The 24,481-nt window shown below is 42.6% G+C and overlaps 1 protein-coding gene across 50 annotated transcripts in view; it reads right to left on the bottom strand.

Annotated features, from left to right (window-relative positions):
- The window catches only part of TRDN (triadin), a 1,152,170-nt gene that overhangs the window by 52,853 nt on the left and 1,074,836 nt on the right, over nucleotides 1-24,481 (bottom strand). For 49 of the 50 annotated variants that reach the window (XM_075339946.1, XM_075339974.1, XM_075339967.1 and 46 more), the window contains 4 exons: nucleotides 21,876-21,923; nucleotides 21,742-21,777; nucleotides 21,486-21,524; nucleotides 17,556-17,606 (listed from right to left, as the gene is read on the bottom strand). In XM_075339946.1, the coding sequence (XP_075196061.1) occupies nucleotides 17,556-17,606; nucleotides 21,486-21,524; nucleotides 21,742-21,777; nucleotides 21,876-21,923 (174 nt within the window). The remainder of the gene's footprint in view (nucleotides 1-17,555; nucleotides 17,607-21,485; nucleotides 21,525-21,741; nucleotides 21,778-21,875; nucleotides 21,924-24,481) is intronic. The other variant, XM_075339964.1, reaches the window with a different exon arrangement.

Here is a 24,481-nt window from a genome sequence, read left to right as displayed (position 1 = left end):
AAAGTCTTTCCTGATCCCAGCTCTGTTCATCTTGGCTTCTTTTAAAAACACATCAAGCAAGGGTTACTCCAAGCGGAGTCTCCCTTTTTTTCCAAAAATTGGGCCCCACACACCCACCCATTCAGTGGCAGCAGTTGTGCCCCAGTTGTACACTTCACAGCTAGATTTGCATCAAGCACATTCAAAAATACGTCATTCTTATCCGTCCCCAGGATGACACCGGGGTAGGTAGCAAAGTCTTTCCTGATCCCAGCTCTGTTCATCTTGGCTTCTTTTAAAAACACATCAAGCAAGGGTTACTCCAAGCGGAGTCTCCCTTTTTTTCCAAAAATTGGGCCCCACACACCCACCCATTCAGTGGCAGCAGTTGTGCCCTAGTTGTACACTTCACAGCTACATTTGCATCAAGCACATTCAAAAATACGCCATTCTTATCCGTCCCCAGGATGACACCGGGGTAGGTAGCAAAGTCTTTCCTGATCCCAGCTCTGTTCATCTTGGCTTCTTTTAAAAACACATCAAGCAAGGGTTACTCCAAGCGGAGTCTCCCTTTTTTTCCAAAAATTGGGCCCCACACACCCACCCATTCAGTGGCAGCAGTTGTGCCCCAGTTGTACACTTCACAGCTAGATTTGCATCAAGCACATTCAAAAATACGTCATTCTTATCCGTCCCCAGGATGACACCGGGGTAGGTAGCAAAGTCTTTCCTGATCCCAGCTCTGTTCATCTTGGCTTCTTTTAAAAACACATCAAGCAAGGGTTACTCCAAGCGGAGTCTCCCTTTTTTCCAAAAATTGGGCCCCACACACACCCACCCCTTCAGTGGCAGCAGTTGTGCCCTAGTTGTACACTTCACAGCTACATTTGCATCAAGCACATTCAAAAATACGCCATTCTTATCCGTCCCCAGGATGACACCGGGGTAGGTAGCAAAGTCTTTCCTGATCCCAGCTCTGTTCATCTTGGCTTCTTTTAAAAACACAGCAAGCAAGGGTTACTCCAAGCGGAGTCTCCCTTTTTTTCCAAAAATTGGGCCCCACACACCCACCCATTCAGTGGCAGCAGTTGTGCCCCAGTTGTACACTTCACAGCTAGATTTGCATCAAGCACATTCAAAAATACGCCATAATTAACCGTCCCCAGGATGACACCAGGGTAGGTAGCAAAGTCTTTCCTGATCCCAGCTCTGTTCATCTTGGCTTCTTTTAAAAACAATGTAAGCAAGGGTTACTCCAAGCGGAGTCTCCCTTTTTTTCCAAAAATTGGGCCCCACACACCCACCCATTCAGTGGCAGCACTTGTGCCCTAGTTGCAAACAGGATGTTTTGATTTGCATCAAGCACATTCCAAATCAACAAGCATTTACTCTCCCCAGGATGACACAGGGGTAGTAAATTCCTTCTGGATCCATGACTTGTTCATTTTGATGAACATCAGTCTGTCCACATTGTCACTGGACAGACGCGTGCGCTTATCTGTCAGCACACACCCAGCAGCACTGAATACACATTCAGAGACAACGCTGGCAGCTGGACACGACAAAATCTCCAAGGCGTAAGTTGCGAGCTCTGGCCATTTTTCTAGGTTTGAAGCCCAAAAGGAGCAAGGCTCCAGTTGCACAGTCATGGCATCGATGTTCATTTGGAGATACTCCTGTATCATCCTCTCCAGCCGTTGACTATGTGTCAGACTTGTTGTCTCTGGTGGCCTTGCAAAAGAGGGTCTAAAAAAATTATGAAAAGATTCCATAAAATTGCTGTTACCGGCACCAGATACGGTCCTACTGGTACGGGTAGACTGTTGAAGATGACGAGACCGTCCCATGTTTGTCAAGTTACAACTGGGAGATTCACTCCCTGCACCTGCACGGTTGTTTGGTGGAAAAGCCGAGCTAAGATCTAGTAACAGCTTCTGCTGATACTCCTGCATACGTGCGTCCCTTTCTATGGCTGGAATTATGTCACAAAATTTGGACTTGTACCGGGGATCTAATAGTGTGGCAATCCAGTAGTCATCATCACTTCTAATTTTGACAATACGACTGTCATGTTGGAGGTAGTGCAACAAAAAGGCACTCATGTGTCTTGCGCAGCCATGCGGACCAAGTCCACGCTGTGTTTGTGGCATAGAGGTGCTACCCGTTCTTTCTTCCTCTGACATCTGACCCCAACCTCTTTCAACTGAAATTTGACCAAGGTCTCCCTCATCCGCTGAGTCTTCCATGTCCATGGACAGTTCGTCCTCCATTTCTTCATGTTCTCCTGCACCTTGCTCAACATTTCGCCTGCTACTATGCGCCCTTGTCGATCCCTGTCCCCCTTGGTCCCATGCCTGCTGCGTTGGTGATGATGAACGTCTGGACCTTGGTGATGTTGTTGTCCCTTGCGCATATGAATCCTCCTGTAGTTCCTCCCCTTCATGTTGTCCCACCCCCTGACTCCGAATAGTGTTTAGCGTGTGCTCCAGCATGTAAATGACTGGAATCGTCATGCTGATAATGGCATTGTCAGCGCTAAACATATTCGTCGCCATGTCGAAACTGTGCAGAAGGGTGCATAGGTCCTTGATCTGAGACCACTCCATCAGGGTGATCTGCCCCACCTCTGCATCTCGTTGGCCCAGGCTATACGTCATGACGTATTGCACCAGGGCTCTGCGGTGCTGCCACAGTCGCTGTAACATGTGGAGAGTTGAATTCCAGCGTGTCGCCACATCGCATTTCAGGCGATGAACCGGCAGGCCGAAAGACTTCTGGAGCGATGCAAGTCGCTCAGCTGCGGCGCTTGAACGGCGGAAGTGAGCAGACAGTTTTCGTGCCCTGTTCAGAAGGCCATCTAGGCCGGGATAGTGTGTTAAAAATTGCTGCACGACAAGGTTCAACACGTGAGCCATACAAGGTACGTGTGTCACCTTGCCCAGGCGAAGGGCCGCACCCAGGTTTGCAGCATTGTCGCACACGGCCTTACCAGGCTGCAGGTTGAGTGGAGACAACCATTTATTAAACTCGGACCGCAGAGCTGACCACAACTCCTCAGCTGTGTGACTCTTATTACCAAGACATGTCAAGCTAAAGACCGCCTGATGCCGTTGCGCTCTGCTGCCAGCATAGTAATGAGGGGTGCGTGATTCCTTCTGCGCAGTGAGAACGCTGGTGGCCTGACCAGGCAGGCTTGGGGCGGAGGTGGAGGACCCAGATGAGGTGGAGGATGCAGAAGCAGTGGCGGAACTTGGACAGACAGAGGATTGACACACAAGTCGTGGGGACGGCAAGACTTGTGCAGCAGACCCTTCACCATCTATCACCATAGTTACCCAGTGCCCAGTCAGCGACATGTAACGTCCCTGTCCATGCTTACTGGTCCAAGTATCGGTGGTGAAATGCACCCGTTCACACACAGAGTTTCTCAAGGAAGCGGTGATGTTGTGTGCGACATGCTGGTGTAGCGCGGGCACACCTTTCTTAGAGAAGTAGTGGCGACTAGGCATCTGGTACTGGGGCACAGCGACAGACATAAGGTCTCTAAAATCCTGTGTGTCCACTAGGCGGAAAGGCAGCATTTCGGTAGCCAACAGCTTACAGAGGGATAGAGTCAACCTCTTAGCTTTGTCATGGGTCGGAGGAAGTGGCCTTTTATTTGACCACATCTGAGGGACAGAGATCTGGCTGCTGTGTGTAGACGGTGTTGAGTAGGGTGTCCCTGGAAAAATGCAGGTTTGTGAGGAAAGTGCAGGCGGAGACATGATGTTGCCTTCATCCAACGTTGGTGCTATCGATGTCTGAGAGAGCTGTACACACTCACTTGTTTCCCCTTCCAAACCAACTGACGACCTTACAAGCAAACTGCCTGTTGCGGTTACAGTGGTGGAAGTTTTGCGTGGAAAAACAGGTGTGACAGCTGTCCCCACAGTCCTAGAAGATGAAGAGTGCGCGGATGCACTGGAAGGGGCGGGCGGTGGATGGTTCGCTCCGCTAGGCCGCATTGCAGCACGGTGAGCTTCCCACCGGGACTTATGATATTTAGTCATGTGACGATTCATGGAAGAAGTTGTCAAACTGCTGAGGTTTTGACCTCTACTAACAGAATCATGACAAATGTTACATATCACATGAGTTGGGCGATCTTTTTCGATGTGAAAAAAGGACCAGGCTAGGCAAGGCTTAGAGGCCATGCGACCTGTTGATCCACCCCGAATAATGCTCATAGGCAGAGTGGTGGCTGAGGATGCAGTTGTAGACGTGCTACCAGTGCTCCGACTCTGTCCAGGAAGGCGCAAGGTAACTTCGTCGTCGGTTGCATCCTCCTCCACCGCCTCTGTTGACCTCCTCGAATGCCTGACTGGGGGTTGACAGTAGGTGGGATCTAGAACGTCATCATCAATTGTTGTGTTTGCACTCCCCTCCCCCTCAGACCGAGCCTCTTCTTGCCCTGACCGAATATTTAAGTTGTCATCCCAATCGGGTATCTGCGTCTCATCTTCATCAGTATGTTCCTCATTGTCTATAACCACAGGTGTTACAGTTTGTGACAAAGGGTCAACATTATGCTCAGAAACTTGGTCCTCACGGCCTGAATCAGAGTCACAAAGGTTCTGGGCATCACTGCAGACCATTTCCTGTTCTGTACTCACTGTAGCTTGGGAGCAGACCTCTGATTCCCAGGCTATAGTGTGACTGAACAGCTCTGCAGACTCAGCCATCTCAGTTCCACCATACTGTGCAGGGCTGATGGAGACTTCAGAGCTGGGAGAAATCAAGTGTGATTGGGATGACAACTCAGAGGACTGGTGTTTTTTGGATGCGGTACTTGAAGTGGCTGAGAGGGCACTTGTTGGACCACTTGAGATCCATTCAAGCATTTTCCTTTTTTGCCCATCATCTACCTTTGTTCCTCTTGTTCGTGTCCGTAAAAAAGGGAGCACATCGGATTGTCCACAATAAGTAGTAGACATCTTACTTTTGCTAGTAGATGGTCTATCTGCAGCAGATGATAATGGAGCTTTGCCACCTTCCCCACTGACAAAACCTTTTTTGCCTTTTCCACCACGCCTCTTCCCCTTTCCACCAGCATCTGTCATTTTGCCACTCATGTTGATTGCGACAAGATTGTGGACTGAAAATGTGGTAGTAAAAATTGAGAGGTGGTGAAGATTGCAGTGGTGGTCTAGCTTTATTAACAGCAGAATAATAAAGAATAAATATCCCTGACAATGTAACTTAGTTATAATTAGTTGGAGTGTGCAACGCAGGCAGATGCGCTCTGCAAATGTCTTGGCACTAGTGGGACTATAGCAAAGTCCAATAGCCACGTATAGGATGCCACTAGGTACACTAAGTGTTTGCTAGTATAATGGCTTAGTTATAATTAGTTGGAGTGTGCAACGCAGGCAGATGCGCTCTGCAAATGTCTTGGCACTAGTGGGACTATAGCAAAGTCCAATAGCCACGTATAGGATGCCACTAGGTACACTAAGTGTTTGCTAGTATAATGGCTTAGTTATAATTAGTTGGAGTGTGCAACGCAGGCAGATGCGCTCTGCAAATGTCTTGGCACTAGTGGGACTATAGCAAAGTCCAATAGCCACGTATAGGATGCCACTAGGTACACTGAGTGTGTGCTAGTATAATGGCTTAGTTATAATTAGTTGGAGTGTGCAATGCAGGCAGATGCGCTCTGCAAATGTCTTGGCACTAGTGGGACTATAGCAAAGTCCAATAGCCACGTATAGGATGCCACTAGGTACACTGAGTGTGTGCTAGTATAATGGCTTAGTTATAATTAGTTGGAGTGTGCAACGCAGGCAGATGCGCTCTGCAAATGTCTTGGCACTAGTGGGACTATAGCAAAGTCCAATAGCCACGTATAGGATGCCACTAGGTACACTGAGTGTGTGCTAGTATAATGGCTTAGTTATAATTAGTTGGAGTGTGCAACGCAGGCAGATGCGTTCTGCAAATGTCTTGGCACTAGTGGGACTAAAGCAAAGTCCAATAGCCACGTATAGGATGCCACTAGGTACACTAAGTGTTTGCTAGTATAATGGCTTAGTTATAATTAGTTGGAGTGTGCAACGCAGGCAGATGCGCTCTGCAAATGTCTTGGCACTAGTGGGACTATAGCAAAGTCCAATAGCCACGTATAGGATGCCACTAGGTACACTGAGTGTTTGCTAGTATAATGGCTTAGTTATAATTAGTTGGAGTGTGCAACGCAGGCAGATGCGCTCTGCAAATGTCTTGGCACTAGTGGGACTATAGCAAAGTCCAATAGCCACGTATAGGATGCCACTAGGTACACTGAGTGTGTGCTAGTATAATGGCTTAGTTATAATTAGTTGGAGTGTGCAACGCAGGCAGATGCGCTCTGCAAATGTCTTGGCACTAGTGGGACTATAGCAAAGTCCAATAGCCACGTATAGGATGCCACTAGGTACACTGAGTGTGTGCTAGTATAATGGCTTAGTTATAATTAGTTGGAGTGTGCAACGCAGGCAGATGCGCTCTGCAAATGTCTTGGCACTAGTGGGACTATAGCAAAGTCCAATAGCCACGTATAGGATGCCACTAGGTACACTGAGTGTTTGCTAGTATAATGGCTTAGTTATAATTAGTTGGAGTGTGCAACGCAGGCAGATGCGCTCTGCAAATGTCTTGGCACTAGTGGGACTATAGCAAAGTCCAATAGCCACGTATAGGATGCCACTAGGTACACTAAGTGTTTGCTAGTATAATGGCTTAGTTATAATTAGTTGGAGTGTGCAACGCAGGCAGATGCGCTCTGCAAATGTCTTGGCACTAGTGGGACTATAGCAAAGTCCAATAGCCACGTATAGGATGCCACTAGGTACACTGAGTGTGTGCTAGTATAATGGCTTAGTTATAATTAGTTGGAGTGTGCAACGCAGGCAGATGTGTTCTGCAAATGTCTTGGCACTAGTGGGACTATAGCAAAGTCCAATAGCCACGTATAGGATGCCACTAGGTACACTGAGTGTGTGCTAGTATAATGGCTTAGTTATAATTAGTTGGAGTGTGCAACGCAGGCAGATGCGCTCTGCAAATGTCTTGGCACTAGTGGGACTATAGCAAAGTCCAATAGCCACGTATAGGATGCCACTAGGTACACTGAGTGTTTGCTAGTATAATGGCTTAGTTATAATTAGTTGGAGTGTGCAACGCAGGCAGATGCGCTCTGCAAATGTCTTGGCACTAGTGGGACTATAGCAAAGTCCAATAGCCACGTATAGGATGCCACTAGGTACACTAAGTGTTTGCTAGTATAATGGCTTAGTTATAATTAGTTGGAGTGTGCAACGCAGGCAGATGCGCTCTGCAAATGTCTTGGCACTAGTGGGACTATAGCAAAGTCCAATAGCCACGTATAGGATGCCACTAGGTACACTGAGTGTTTGCTAGTATAATGGCTTAGTTATAATTAGTTGGAGTGTGCAACGCAGGCAGATGCGCTCTGCAAATGTCTTGGCACTAGTGGGACTATAGCAAAGTCCAATAGCCACGTATAGGATGCCACTAGGTACACTGAGTGTTTGCTAGTATAATGGCTTAGTTATAATTAGTTGTAGTGTGCAACGCAGGCAGATGCGCTCTGCAAATGTCTTGGCACTAGTGGGACTATAGCAAAGTCCAATAGCCACGTATAGGATGCCACTAGGTACACTAAGTGTGTGCTAGTATAATGGCTTAGTTATAATTAGTTGGAGTGTGCAACGCAGGCAGATGCGTTCTGCAAATGTCTTGGCACTAGTGGGACTAAAGCAAAGTCCAATAGCCACGTATAGGATGCCACTAGGTACACTAAGTGTTTGCTAGTATAATGGCTTAGTTATAATTAGTTGGAGTGTGCAACGCAGGCAGATGCGCTCTGCAAATGTCTTGGCACTAGTGGGACTATAGCAAAGTCCAATAGCCACGTATAGGATGCCACTAGGTACACTGAGTGTTTGCTAGTATAATGGCTTAGTTATAATTAGTTGGAGTGTGCAACGCAGGCAGATGCGCTCTGCAAATGTCTTGGCACTAGTGGGACTATAGCAAAGTCCAATAGCCACGTATAGGATGCCACTAGGTACACTGAGTGTGTGCTAGTATAATGGCTTAGTTATAATTAGTTGGAGTGTGCAACGCAGGCAGATGCGCTCTGCAAATGTCTTGGCACTAGTGGGACTATAGCAAAGTCCAATAGCCACGTATAGGATGCCACTAGGTACACTGAGTGTGTGCTAGTATAATGGCTTAGTTATAATTAGTTGGAGTGTGCAACGCAGGCAGATGCGCTCTGCAAATGTCTTGGCACTAGTGGGACTATAGCAAAGTCCAATAGCCACGTATAGGATGCCACTAGGTACACTGAGTGTTTGCTAGTATAATGGCTTAGTTATAATTAGTTGGAGTGTGCAACGCAGGCAGATGCGCTCTGCAAATGTCTTGGCACTAGTGGGACTATAGCAAAGTCCAATAGCCACGTATAGGATGCCACTAGGTACACTAAGTGTTTGCTAGTATAATGGCTTAGTTATAATTAGTTGGAGTGTGCAACGCAGGCAGATGCGCTCTGCAAATGTCTTGGCACTAGTGGGACTATAGCAAAGTCCAATAGCCACGTATAGGATGCCACTAGGTACACTGAGTGTGTGCTAGTATAATGGCTTAGTTATAATTAGTTGGAGTGTGCAACGCAGGCAGATGTGTTCTGCAAATGTCTTGGCACTAGTGGGACTATAGCAAAGTCCAATAGCCACGTATAGGATGCCACTAGGTACACTGAGTGTGTGCTAGTATAATGGCTTAGTTATAATTAGTTGGAGTGTGCAACGCAGGCAGATGCGCTCTGCAAATGTCTTGGCACTAGTGGGACTATAGCAAAGTCCAATAGCCACGTATAGGATGCCACTAGGTACACTGAGTGTTTGCTAGTATAATGGCTTAGTTATAATTAGTTGGAGTGTGCAACGCAGGCAGATGCGCTCTGCAAATGTCTTGGCACTAGTGGGACTATAGCAAAGTCCAATAGCCACGTATAGGATGCCACTAGGTACACTAAGTGTTTGCTAGTATAATGGCTTAGTTATAATTAGTTGGAGTGTGCAACGCAGGCAGATGCGCTCTGCAAATGTCTTGGCACTAGTGGGACTATAGCAAAGTCCAATAGCCACGTATAGGATGCCACTAGGTACACTGAGTGTTTGCTAGTATAATGGCTTAGTTATAATTAGTTGGAGTGTGCAACGCAGGCAGATGCGCTCTGCAAATGTCTTGGCACTAGTGGGACTATAGCAAAGTCCAATAGCCACGTATAGGATGCCACTAGGTACACTGAGTGTTTGCTAGTATAATGGCTTAGTTATAATTAGTTGTAGTGTGCAATGCAGGCAGACGTGCTCTGCAAATGTCTTTGCACTAGTGGGACTATAGCAAAGTCCAATAGCCACAGATAGGATGCCACTAGGTACACTGAGTGTTTGCTAGTATAATGGCTTAGTTATGATTTGGAGTGTGCAGAGGACAAGAGGGTACAGTGGCAGGATTGTGGTGCTCTGGGTAGAGGAATGGAAGCCTGCCTTTCTATTCCCTCCTAATGGTGAAATGCAGGGAGGAAATCCCTGACCTTGGCTGCTTAGACGCTGGCGCTGTTTTCAGGACCTGTCACCTTAACTCTGACCCTGCCGGTTTGAGCCCTTAAAAGGACTGCTATAAAGTGCTCTCCCTATGCTGTCTAACGCTGTGTATGCAGCGCATACAGCTGTATCAGCGATAGGACTCAAGACGGAGCTGCGACAGTGATGTCTGACACCAAAGACGCAGAAGGCAGATAATGGCGTCCGTGAAGAAAATGTCCGGTTTTATAATGCAGGGACATGTGACATGCAGATCCTATCACACATGCCGTTGCTTCTCTGGCTCAAAGTCCACTTAGCTGTGTGTGTGTCTGTGATTGGCTGACATGCTGGCCCGCCCCACAAGACGCGCGCGCTTAGGGAAGGAAGACAAGAAAAAAAAAAAAAAAATGGCGATCGCCATTATAGAAACAGCAGTGATCTGAAGGCGCTGTTCACGCACACTATACACTGAAGTGTGATAATAGTTTGATTCACAGAGTGACTTACACTATTACAGCAGAAACCAAGCTATGATTTAGCTGTTTTTTGGCTGCTAGAACCGTTCTCGAACGTTTCTAGAACTATCGAGCTTTTGCAAAAAGCTCGAGTTCTAGTTCGATCTAGAACATGCCCCAAAATCACTCGAGCCTAGAACTGGAGAACCACGAACCACGAACCGCGCTCAACTCTAGTTACAATTACAAAAGAAGTAAAAAGGGATAAACAATTTATACAAAATTCTTTTTGATGTTTCTGCCAAGAATGGAGTCATGAAATCATGGCTGGGTTGAATGAGGTTACACTGTGTGACGCATTTTGACCTACTTGTTGAAAAATAACAAACATTATTTTCAACCCAGTGGGAATAAATAAGTCTAACATTTGATTCTGTGTTGTGAAGCTGAAAGCAGCAGAAAGTCATTACTGTCGCTCTTCTTTGCATCAAAACCAGAAAAAGAAATAAATTGCATAAAAACTGACCGTACATTTTAGGTTTCTCATATTATCTTTTAATGGGGTTTTAAAGCTAATGATATAATAAAAATAAAGAAGTAAATAAATAAATAACACTATTACATCTTTGCTATGCTGAAACTTCTACAGTGTTGATCCTGGTCCATGTATAGACGCAGGTGGCATGTCCCTGCTCTAAACAATCAGTGGCCACAAACACCGAATGCCAAACTGCTCACGTCATGGCTACTATGTATAAGTGGTGATACCAGTAGTATGGTATGTTATTGCTGAAGCAGTAACATGCCGTTCATATGTAACCAAACACTAGGCAAAGCAATGAAGGGTCAGCCGGCCATCATTTTGTTGGGGTAAAAAAGTAATGAAATAAAATAATATTCATCTCTTCTTGTTTCTCACCTTGACTGCATAGATCTCCTCATTTTTTCTGGTTTTCATTCACAGGCTTATGGTCATCTTCATACCAAGGGTTTTGTCGGGCTTAAGTGCCTCCAGTAGACCACTAGGCCTTGTGGCTTCATAACTTTCAAGCAACAGGATGAGACCTACTTGACATCGAAGACACTAATGGCCCAACCATATACGTAATATGAAGAAAACAGAGAGCCTATGAATGAAGACTGGAATGAGCAAGAGGGCTGCTGTGCGGAAAAGGTAAGGCCTATTAGGGGATAGAAGTATTGTAGATCTGATGGGATAAGTGACTTGTAAAAGACCCCAGTCTGAAAATAAAGACCAAAATAATCAATTAAGAAGAGAGCTGTTTAGACAGGGTGAGGGCTATGGAGAAGTGAGTATACAATTTCTTATTTCTTTCACCCTACATTTATTACGCTCTTGGGGCTGTCAAAATTTCAGAACATAGTGAAACACATTCGACTTCCACTGAAAAAATGAAATCCAAAATTTATTTCCCGGCCATATGTAAGTGAACTGCTGAGTTCGAATTTTGAAAGTTTTCTCATTACTAATTTTTTAGTATTAATAATGCAAACATGAATATCAGTTAATTAATTTCACTACTTATTATTTCATTGAGTTGTGTGCTATATTTGAACTTTTTATCAAGACACAGTTAACACCAGATATTACACTGATGATAGACGCTGCTGATTAAATTAATTGTAAACTAATATCTTTAACCCCTTAGTGACAGAACCAATTTTATCATTAATGAGCAAGCCAAAATTTTGAAATCTGACCAGTGTCAACTTATGAGGTAATAACTCTACAGTAGAAGGCTTTAACGGAATCCCAGTGATTCCGATTTTTTTTTTTTGTGACACATTGTACTTTAAGTTAGCAATAAATATAGGTAGTTATTTGTTTGCGCTTATTTGTGAAATATCAGAATTTTGGTGAAAATTTTGACAAATTTGAATTTTTCAATTTTTACATCCTCAAACCAGTAAAGTCATGCTGTACAAACTAATTAATGAATAACATTTCCCATATGTCTATTTTACATTTGCACCATTTTTTAAATGTCATTTTATTTTGTTAGGCTGTTAGAAGGGTTAAAATTTAAGTAGCAATTTCTCATTTTTTCAAGAAATTTACAAAACCTGTTTAATTAGTTAGCTATTCAGACTTGACTGTACGTTGAGGGGCCCTTATAGTGGGAACTTCCCAAAAGTGATACCATTTTAAAATCCATACACCTCAAATACTTCAAAACTGCTGCCAGGAAATGTGTTAATCTTTCAGGTACTACACAGGAAAAATGCAAAATAGAATAAAAAAGTAATTGTTATTTTAAAATGTCGCTTTAGCCCAAATTTTTACTTTTACACTTTTTGAAGGGATAGCATGAGAAAAGAGACCATATATTTATTACCCAGTTTCTTCTGAATGCACTAATATCCCACATGTTTTCAGAAATCTCTGTTTACTGAAGGCTCAGAAGGAAAGGAGCACCATTTGAATTGCAGAACATATATTTGGCTGAAATAGATTGCAGGCACTTTCTCACATTTGTAGGGCTAATAAGGGGACTAAAAAGCAGAAACCCCCACAAGTGGCCACATTTTGGAAACTACACCTTTCAGGGATTTTATTCACGGGTTTAGGGAGCATTTTAAACACACAGGTATCCCACAGAAGTTGATAACATTAGGTCATCATAATAAAAAAGTGCTGTAACTGCTGCAAAAATCCCAAAGTCACCCCATTGTAAAAATTACACCACTCAGGGAATTCATCAATAGCTGCAGTAATTATTTTGTAAGATCCAGTAGTGAGTATCTAGCCTTGTAATGGTAATCACATGGTAATAAACACATTGTTTAGGCAAACAATTACACAGTCCTGATAAGTGAAGCACAGTATCTTGTTGTTTATTAAAGGTCCAGTCACACTAAACAACTTACCAGCGATCCCAACAACAATAGGGATCGCTGGTAAGTTGCTAGGTGGTTGCTGGTGAGATGTCACACTGCGACGCTCCAGCGATCCCACCAGCAACCTGACCTGGCAGGGATCGCTGGAGCGTCGCTACACGAGTTGCTGGTGAGCTCACCAGCAACCAGTGACCAGCCCCCAGCGCCGCGTGGAAGATGCTGCGCTTGGTAAGTAAGGTAAATATCGGGTAACCAACCCGATATTTACCTTGGTTACCAGCGCATGCAGCTACACGTGCAGAGAGCAGGGAGCAGCGCACACCGCTTAGCGCTGGCTCCCTGCTCTCCTAGTTACAGCACACATCGGGTTAATTAATCCAATGTGTGCTGCAGCTACATGTGCACAGAGCAGGGAGCAGCGCACACCGCTTAGCGCTGGCTCCCTGCTCTCCTAGCTACAGCACACATCGGGTTAATTAACCCGATGTGTGCTGCAGCTACATGTGCACAGAGCAGGAGCCGGCACTGACAGTGAGAGCGGCGGAGGCTGATAACGAAGGTAAATATCGGGAAACCAAGGACAGGGCTTCTTGGTTACCTGATGTTTACTTGGTTACCAGCCTCCGCAGAAGCCGGCTCCTGCTGCCTGCACATTTAGTTGTTGCTGTCTCGCTGTCACACACAGCGATCTGTGCTTCACAGTGGGACAGCAACAACAAAAAAAATGGCCCAGGACATTCAGCAACAACCAACGACCTCACAGCAGGGGCCAGGTTGTTGCTGGATGTCACACACAGCAACATCGCTAGCAAGGTCGCTGCTACGTCACAAAAGTTGTTCGTTAGCAGCGATGTTGCTAGCGATGTTGCTTAGTGTGACGGGGCCTTAACTCTTAAGCTGGGTTCACACATAGCGACAGCGACAATGACATCGCTGTTACGTCACCATTTTCTGTGACGTAACAGCGACCTTGTAAGTCACTGTTATGATCGCTGCTTAGCTGTCAAACACAGCGACGCAGCAGCGATCAGAACATCGCTACATGTGCAGAGAGCAGGGAGCCGCGCACACTGCTTAGCGCTGGCTCCTTGCTCTCCTAGCTACAGTACACATTGGGTTAATTAACCTGATGTGTACTGCAGCTACATGTCACAGTGCAGAGAGCAGGGAGCCGCGCACACTGCTTAGCGCTGGCTCCTTGCTCTCCTAGCTATAGTACACATAGGGTTAATTACCCGATGCGTACTGCAGCTACATGTGCACAGAGCAGGAGCCGGCACTAGCAGCAAGAGCGGCGGAGGCTGATAATGAAGGTAAATATTGGGTAACCAGGGAAAGGTCTTCCCTTGGTTACCCGATGTTTACAGTGGTTACAGCTTTCCGCAGCTGCCAGACGCCGGCTCCTGCTCCCTGCTCGCTTCATTTCGTCGCTCTCTCGCTGTCACACACAGCGATGTGTGCTTCACAGCGGGAGAGCGACGATGAAAAAATGAAGCAGGACATTCAGCAACGAGCAACGACCTCACAGCAAGGGCCAGCTTGTTGCTGGATGTCACACACAGCGACAGCGACGGGACATCGCTGCAACGTCACAGAAAATGGTGACGTAGCAGCGACGTCGTTGTCGTCGCTGTGTGTGACACCACCTTTAGGCGGGCTTTGCACACTACGACATCGCAGGTGCGATGTCGGTGGGGTCAAATTGAAAATGACGTACTTCCGGCATCGCATGCGACATCGTAGTGTGTAAAGCCTAGATGATACGATTAATGAGCGCAAAAGCGTCGTAATCGTATCATCGGTGCAGCGTCGGCGTAATCCATAATTACGCTGACGCGACGGTCCGATGTTGTTTCTCGCTCCTGCGGCAGCACACATCGCTGTGTGTGAAGTCGTAGGAGCGAGGAACATCTCCTACCGGCGTCACCACGGCTTCCGTAGGATATGCGGAAGGAAGGAGGTGGGCGGGATGTTTACATCCTGCTCATCTCCGCCCCTCCGCTCCTATTGGCCGCCTGCCGTGTGACGTCGCAGTGACGCTGCACGACCCGCCCCCTAATAAGGAGGCGGGTCGCCGGCCAGAGCGACGGTCGCAGGGCAAGTGAGCGCATGTGAAACTGGCGTAGCGATAATTATCGCTACGACAGCTATCACAAGATATCGCACCTGCGACAGGGGCGGGGACTATCGCGTGCGACATCGCAGCATCGGCTTGCGATGTCGCAACGTGCAAATCCCGCCTTACAGCATGCTGTCCTCAGCGTACATCACAAAAACCTGGTGACAGATTCCCTTTACAGGGAATCTGCCAACAGGTTTTTGCTACGTTATCTGAGAATAACATAATGTAGAGAAAGAGACCCTTTTTCCAGCAATGTGTCACGTACTGAGCTGTTTGCTGTCATTTTGTTGAAATTAATGTTTTCTCTGCTACAGATCTGGCAGTTATACAGATCTCATGAATATGCTGGACTACCTTGACTACCAAGTGGTCCTCTAATGATAATCTACTGCTGATTATTCAGTGATTTTATCAAAACTACACTAAGAAGCCTAGTAAGTGACACATCGCTGGAATCAGGATCTCTGCCCCTACAATATGCTGCTCTCAGATTAGGTGGAAAAAACCTGGTGACAGATTTCCTTTAAGGAAAGGGGAACTGGAAATTTAACAGGTTGAATTATCATCTCCACAATGCTTTTTTCCTCTCTAAGATATAAAATATAGCTTTTGCCAGTTGAATGATTATGTCTATAGTCAGCTGAAGGATGAGTTTATGTTTGTAACAAATTTTAGGTTGAAATAATTTATTGTTCAAAATTACAAAGAGCATATAATATATGAAAAAAATATGCAAAGTGCAATAGGGTCTTACCAACATAACATAGTAGGAAAGTGCCAAGGATGTGCTCACCTAGCGGGGTTGTGTGAAACACAACTAGTGAAGGGCATGAGAATTAGGCCGATGTAATATCCACAATTCAGATTTCCATTAGATGGACAAAAACTGTGCTACCCAATTAAAGAGAATTCCAGTGGTAGATAAATTAAAAGTGGTTTATTTGTTGAAACTTTTCAAACTCAACTACACTTTTTCCACAGGACAAACACATGTTTTATGTGGTTGTCCTGATTAAAGAATCTGGTTGACTCAGAAACGCGTTGACAAATAAACCACTTTTCATTCATTTACCCCTAGATTTTTCTTCAATTGGGCAGCGTTGTTTTTCTCCATCCCTTGGAAATGCTTTATAAATGATATATATGTCATTTCTATCTGTCATATAGTAGACTGCCATATGAGTCTTTTACACCCCTCAGATTAAGCACATACACATTTTTGGTCATTCATATTAAAGTAATATACAGTGTGTCCACCCATATTCTGTCCACCGCCATTAACTTTAGAACGGCGGCAGCTATAGGCATAGAAGTGTTGTCTAGGTATAGTAAAGTAGCCATGCGCTATGCAATGAAACCACCTATAGCGCCACCTGGTGGTAAACAACGGAGTTAGCATTTTTATCTTGAAAACGGAACGAGATAGAGAAAAAAAGTGAATTGCAAAGTTTTAGGGCATGATCAATTCAATATGAATCAACACCTTGCATACAGAAATGCTATGATTAGAAAGTGTAAAACTCACAAGGCTGTGGACGTGAAGCGATACCTCATGGAGACCTTCCTACAAGTCATTGGGTATGGTGGCTGAGTGGAGTGGCCTCCACGCTCACCTGACCTGACCCCATTGGACTTCTGTCTGTGAGGTCACATCAAACAGCAGGTGTATGCGACCCCTCCACCAACATTGCAAGACCTACGACGATGTATCACAGATGCTTGTGCAAACGTGTCACCTACCATATTGTACAACGTGCAGTAAGATACAGTATGCTGTCCAGAGTCCTGATGTGAATTGCAGCTGACAGTGGCCACTTTGAGCATCAAAGTTAAATGAGCGCTATATGCGTGACCAGCATTCAATGTTTTAAGAGGGTCATGGGTTTCATATCATTGCATTCATGTATGTAAGGTGTTGATTCGTATTGAATTGATGATGCTCTACAATTTTGTAATTCCCCTCTTTTCTCTATTTTGTTCCGTTTTCAAGATAAAAATGCTAACTCCATTGTTTTCCACCAGGTGGCGCTATAGTTGGTTTCATTGCGTAGCGCATGGCTACTTTACTATACCTAGATACCACTTCTATGCCTATAGCTGCTGCCATTCTCAAGTTAATGGCGGTGGACAGGATATGGGTGGACACAATGTACATTGATTGCTGAAAGATCATAATATATTACGCTTGTCTCATCTGTATACTGTATCAAGATGGGAGATTGGTTGGAGAAATTGGATATCAAACATTAATTGTGGGGAAGAGTGAATACATTTGAATTGAATTGAGCATAATAAGGGATGTGAGATTTAAACAAGTTATTAACAGAGAATCTGGAAAATCTGCGCAAAAAGTTGAATTCAAATTTTTGAATAATTGATAGTACAGAATATTTACATTAAATAAATATAATATGCAACAGTAAACTAACGATGCAAAGTAAAGCATTTTCTTGTCTAAAATGTTACTAATTAGCATGCAATAAATATATATTTAAAAGCTACCTTCTTTTACTTCTTCTTTTGATGCTTTTTTCTCAATTATTTTTGCTTTTTCTGAAAGATAGATAGTTTAGAAATGTACTACAGCAATAATGGTGAATTGCTCGCTGCATGAGGATACACTAATGAGCAAAATTGTAACAATGTTTTGAACTTTTTGAACTTGCAGCTTTGAATATGAAACTACCTTCATTTTATAGACAATTACCGTGGCTAGTTCATACATAAATTTGATTTGCAACTATTTAGCATATGATCAGTTATAAAGATTCTTGTGATGTCATTCCATTGTTACTGTTTTGCTCCTAGTGGTGAAAAAAAACTTGTTCTTCCAGTATGCTACAAATTACAATCTCTTGTCACATTTTATTAGGCTGATTCCAAAGTGAAAGATTACTGGTTTGAATTGAGGAGCAGCCATGAATATTTCCCAATGAAAGAGAAACAGCATTATCTAGCTCATTGATAATATTCTCTCGGCCAAGAAAGTTGCCAAACTGCATCATTGGAGTGCCGTGACAATTAAAAAATATGAAATGAAGTCCAACCATTCTAAAGGCAAGGGGTGGGCGTTTAGGCAAAATATCAGTGTCAACAACTTGGCACATCACAACGTCTATCAGTAGAGATGAGAGAACAAATGGAAGTTTGGTTCGCCAAGTTCAGCCGAACCGAACCTCCACAGGTTCAGACTTGGCCTGAACTACAATGTGTTTTTTTTTGGGTTGCACACTAGATGTGATAACGCTGTTGTTACCCTCAGTGTGAGCCATCCAAACACTGCAAGTGGCTTGCACTTGGCAATGCACTGAGTGTACCTGAGCACAGCGATGCTTCCGTGACTGAAGTTCATATGTAAAGTTGCCAAACTGTGAACCTGAACTCTGTTTAATTTTTTTGATTTTTTTTTTTTAAAAGCTGGTGTTTTGCTGATATCCGAACACCAAACCTTGGATTTCTTCATCTCTACCTATCAGTTCTGGTGCAATAAACATGGCAGTGGAGGTGACTCAAATGCTACAGAATAGTGAGATCACAGGTGACCATGCAAGCACTTTGTGATGCATGATACACAAGTCTGGAATGGTGACTCAAAAAAAGGGTAAGAAGGCGTGACTTCAATATAGTCAGAAAAGCATTGTTTCGAGTTTGCAAAAAAGTATGAAATGTGAACAGTAGAAGATTGGAAATAGGTGACTTCAAGCGACGAGACAAAAGTTGATACAGTAGGATCTGATGGGTGCAAATAGGTCTAGCAAAAAAAAGGGAAAAAGGTGCTAACACATCGAGAGATTGAAGGAATTGTCAAGTTTGGTGGAGAAAGCCTGCCAAAGGCATTGGACACTTGACCAGGATCAATTGTGGTTTCAATGTTGAGATATATGTGAGTATCCTACAAGATGACTTACTTCGTACACTCAACTATTATGGGTATGAAAAACACCACAGTGTTCTAGCAGAACAATGACCAAAAGCATACATTTGGATTGACAAGGAAATGGTTCAATGGCAATAAAGTAGAGGTGCTGGATTTGCCTCCACAGTGCCTAGACTTCAATCCAATCAACTTGTGGGTAGAGTTAGAGAAAAAGCTGTATACATACCCAAGTGAATCGAATAGTATGCACCAACATTGGGAACGTGAGGAAGAGATCTGGGATCAGATTATGGCCAAAACATGCTTGAATCTGATTAAGATCATGCCCAGAAGGATTCAGGCAATGCTGAAAGCCAAAAGTAGATTTACAAAATGCTAACAAAATAATAAAAATGATAATGTATATTTTTAATAGCAAAACAGTAACAATGCAGAGATGTGACAAGATTCTGCATAAATGACCCTATGCTAAATAGTTGCAAGTCAATTTTATGTATGAGATAGCAAAGATGATTGTCTACAAAATGATGGTAGTCTCATGCTAAAAGCTGTAGTGGATGGAGAGATATGGAGCCTGAAAGTCAAAAGTTAATAAAACGGATCCTTTTTTTTGCTCGTTAGTGTAGCAACTAAGAGATCTGATCATCCACTTTTAGCAAATGGATATTTCAATTCTGCTGCTCATTAAGCAAGTGGTTATGTGAAAATCTTTACAAGAGCCTAAGTTCATATTTAGGCTGTGTGCAGTGCATTTTTATCGCGTTTTTTATGTACTTTTTGAGTGACATTTTGTCCCAAAACTGCAAGCCAATCCTGATAGCAGCAAAGTCTATTAGAGTCCTGGAGTGTAATGCACAAATTGAGTATTTTTTCCTTGCACATTAGGTGCAAAAAATAATCTGCAGCGTGTCAGTTCTTTCAGTGTTTTTGAAGTATTTTTTCACCAATTGAATTTAATTGGAAAACACATGCAAAAGTGTGCCAAAAATGCATAAAAATGTGGCAAAAACACATAAAAAATGGGTAAAAATTAGGATTTTTTTTGCTGAATTTTTCCTGCCAAGAGATGCAGAAATGGTGAAGAAATTTCTGGAACCTATACTTAATGTGTGCACATAACCTTAAATGTCATATGTTCATTGTCAGTTCATATTGCTAATTGCTGCATCATGCTGGAGAACAGTATGCTCTGAAAACATTTCTTATAATAATAACAATAATAATAATAATAATAATAATAATAATTAAGAGCTTCGGACACTCTTAAATATATTTATTTTTTAATTTTAGTTGCAGTATATATATATATATATATATATATATATACACATATATATATATATATTTCAACTAAAATTAAAAAATAAATATATTTAAGAGTGTCCAAAGCTCTTAACTATTATTATTATAAGAAGTGTTTTCATGATTGCTGTAATGATGTGGGGCTTTTACATGTAATTTTGTTTTTTAATAATGAGATGACTTCTATAGAGATCTCCCCAAAAAGGAGGAGCACTCAGAAAAATGTGTGAATACATTGCATGACTTACTAATTTTATATATATATATATATATATATATATATATATATATATATATATATATATATATATATATATATATTTATATTTATATATATAAAATTAGTAAGTCATACAATGTATTCACACATTTTTCTGAGTGCTCCTCCTTTTTGGGGAGATCTCTATAGAGGTCATCTCATTATTAAAAAACAAAATTACATGTAAAAGCCCCACATCATTACAGCAATCATGTCAAAGCACTGGTATAAAAAGCTATGAATAATCAAAACTATTATGACAGTTTTGGCCACCTCCATCAAAATAGGCAAAGCTATGGTGAGATGATAGATTGGTGGGGCATTGCATTGCCCACACCTCTAATTCATTATAAGCTTTTCAAGTTTACCCGATACATTGAGAGGTGTGTTTCTATGCTTATAGTATGACCCTTCATCAAGAGCAATGTCAACAGAGTTTATTCTACTATAAAGTCACAGGCAGATCTCACAGGATGACATCATTGATGACATTGGTCTGAACTGACTGTATGGCGGTGTGAGCGAGCCTTAATAGTGAGAACAACAGTTAATACTTTTCTAATTTAGTGCCCTTTACTTATGTTCCGGTGCATGATATAGCACAAATTGTTCAAGCTGCTATTGCAGCAATTCAAAATACTTAAAAATGTCAGCCCTTCAAATTAAAATAAAATAGAATGAAATAACAATATAAACAATATAATTTTTTTATGTAATTGTTTTACAGTAATCTCAGGAAACCATAAATCCCCAAATTAGATCAGTTTAACCACTTCAGGGCCATCTCCCCGGCTCCTGAGGAGTCACAATTTTTAAGTTTTATTTTACTTGCACTTTTAAAGGTTTATCAATTTTTGTCATTCAAATATTTAAATATTTTTGTGGTATCTGGGTTTTTTTCACAACACATGAGGATTTATTTTTGTAATTGTTTTCCCTTTTTTTCAAATATACAGATCATAATTTTTTATTTATAATGAAAAGGTATATATACCTGTCACTTTTTCCTTTTCTTTTACGGCTGTTATATTTGCTGCAATTATGAAAACAATGAGTCTATTAATAAAGGTGTTCCTAATGAGCAGAGAACATAAATATCTTATAGAAATAACCCATGGAGTGAATTCCATGAATTAAACTTGACAATATATACAATAAACAAATGTGAGTTGTCCTTAGCCGGCTAATTGGCTTCACGCATTTGATAAAAATGTCCTTCATTAATACTACAAAGGATATTTATGAAATACCTTCTTTCTTTGCAGGTTTATCTTCAGCTTTGGCTGCTAACAAAAAAATAGGAATAAAATAGAATGCAGAATTAATATATTAAATAACAAAGCAAATTAAAGCATAAACAATAAATTAAACTATACTTTCTTACCGGTAATGGTCTTTTTCTTGGCTTTCTCGTCTGTGATATTCTTTGCAGCTAAAATAAAAATATGCAAGTTCAGTTAATGTGGAACCATACCACTAATTTACATAAAGACAGTGTCAGGCAACTTGCCATGCTACTCGTCTAATTATTTATTGATTTTCTTTTGTCTGTTAATTATTAATGTACTATACATCACTATACATTGTATAGATGCAAATGATATTTTCTTGTTTGAAAAAAATCTTTATAGTGAATGTGTCACTTCTATAAAAGTGCGTCAGCTGTAATAAAATTGATGTTTAGAAAATGCTGTAAACGGTTGTATCTCTTCATTTTTTTACTTTATATAGGAGCAGACAGAGAATTCTTCAGCATTTACAAGACAGATAGATGGCATGCTCTATTGTGCATATTATTATGATGCTAGGAATGGCACATAGTAAAAATGACCTACCACCAGGTCAGAAGGGGACATATTTTGTTCTTATTTTTTTTCAAATGTTAGGCCTCTTTCACACACAATGTTTGTTGCCATGCTAAAGGTGCGTATGGCTATCCGTGTGCAATGATTTTGGCACATGTGTGTTCTCTGTGTGCTATCCATGATAGCATACGGAGAGCTGGAACTTGATACACATCTGTCCCTGGTGCTGCGGTCCGTGGTGCTAATGTCTCCCGCGTTGCTTTTTCCGGCCGCTGCTGTCTCCCCACTACTGTTACTTCTGGATGGCAGTGTGGTGAATATTCATGAGCATAATGAGCAGGCCTGGTAACAAGTGACAGCAGTACTGACTACAGCAGCGCAGGAGAAGGTGAGTACAGAAAAGCATTTTATTTCAAAGGTATGTGTTTTCTCTGGAACATGTCACATGGATCACATCACAGTGTGGTCTATGTAACATTAGTGCTGCCGGAGAAAAATGGATTGGTCTCCGTGCAGAACACTTAGACACGTGGGAAACCATTGATATATGCACAGACCCATTCATTTTAATGGGTCTGCGTATGTCAGTGAATCCGGTCGGTATAAAAATGGCGACATATGTACCAGAATCACTGACGTGTGAAGGAGGTCTTAACCTGAGTATACTATTTTATGATTGTTTGCTTTTTTTAGGATACACCATACAGTTCCAGAGAGATGAGTCTTTTTTATTTAGGCCTAATTTGTATAAAGGAGCACTGCATATGGGGCAATAATGAAGCCTAAAACCATGCCCCCAAAGACTCCTATGAGAAACACCGTGTTGGTAAATACCATGAAAATTTGCATTGATTGTAAAAACCCATATCTCTGGAAACATATTTCAGATACAAAATAAAACTAGGTGAGTAACAAGAATAAAATAAGAGGAAAAACTGACCACTACTGACCAGTGGAAAGATGCTCTTTAAGGTACCATATAGCAATATACAGAGTCCCTAACGACACATAATATGGGCTGGTGAAAAATCTGGGTTTTACAATACATGGAGTCTGCATATGTTAGGGGCCCTTTGCACACTACGACATTGCAAGCTGATGCTGCGATGCCGAGCGCGATAGTCCCCACCTCCGTCGCAGCTGAGATATCATGGTGATAGCTGCCGTGGTGAACATTATCGCTACGGCAGCTTCACATGCACTCACCTTCTCTGCGATGTTGCTCTGACCAGCGTACTGCCTCCTTCCTAAGGGGGCGGGTCATGCGGCGTCATAGCGATGTCACACGGGAGGCGGCCAATAGAAGCGAAGGGGCGGAGATGAGCGGGACGTAAACATCCCGCTCACCTCCTTCCTTCCGCATAGCCGGCCGGGACGCAGGTAGGAGATGTTCCTTGCTCCTGCGGCTTCACACACAGCGATGTGTGCTGCCGCAGGAACGAGGAACAACATCGTAACATCGGTCTTTCCGAAATCATGGAAATGACTGACGCTACACCGATGATACGATTACGACGCTTTTGTGCTCGTTTATCGTATCAAAAATGCTTTATACACTATGATGACGAGAGCGACGCCGGAAGTGCGTCACTTTCGATTTGACCCCATCGACATCGTACCTGCGATGTCGTAGTGTGCAAAGGGCCCCTTAGTGTCATAATGGCATCCAACCCTGTCCAGCTTTATACATCGTTCCATATAATGTTAACACAATTTTACATAATATTTAGTAACCAGGTCATTGTCAAGTAATAAAAATAGTGGTAAATCAAAATTATTTTAAAGCAAGGAGAAATTTTCAGCAAGTGTAAAGTATGTGGTCAGAATAATAACATTTCTTACTTATTAATGGTTTTGTAATGTTTTTCTTCTACCACTGTGCAAGACTAAAAGACTGTCATGGAGAGCTGTGGTAGGGAGTGCAATGTTCTAAAGTTTCCATTCATTTTATGATTTCCTAAGTAAGCAACACTTTTCCAAGGCAAAAAGCAAAAACTAGTATGCTTCAATTGCACTAAAATATGCACTACTTGGGAGACTTGGCTTTCGGGGGAAATTTCAGGGTGATCCTAAACATTCAGGTGAACTTAACTCCTTCACAACCATGTACCCTTCATGTACCTGTCCTTAGACGTGTCCCTATATTTAATGCAAGCTCAAGCAGTGAGCTCACATCTTTCTGTGC

The sequence above is a fragment of the Anomaloglossus baeobatrachus genome, chromosome 3 (genome assembly GCF_048569485.1).
Source record: "Anomaloglossus baeobatrachus isolate aAnoBae1 chromosome 3, aAnoBae1.hap1, whole genome shotgun sequence".
Lineage (NCBI taxonomy): Eukaryota > Metazoa > Chordata > Amphibia > Anura > Aromobatidae > Anomaloglossus > Anomaloglossus baeobatrachus.
Note: the sequence above shows the minus strand (reverse complement) of the source record. Positions and strands in the feature narration are given on the sequence as shown.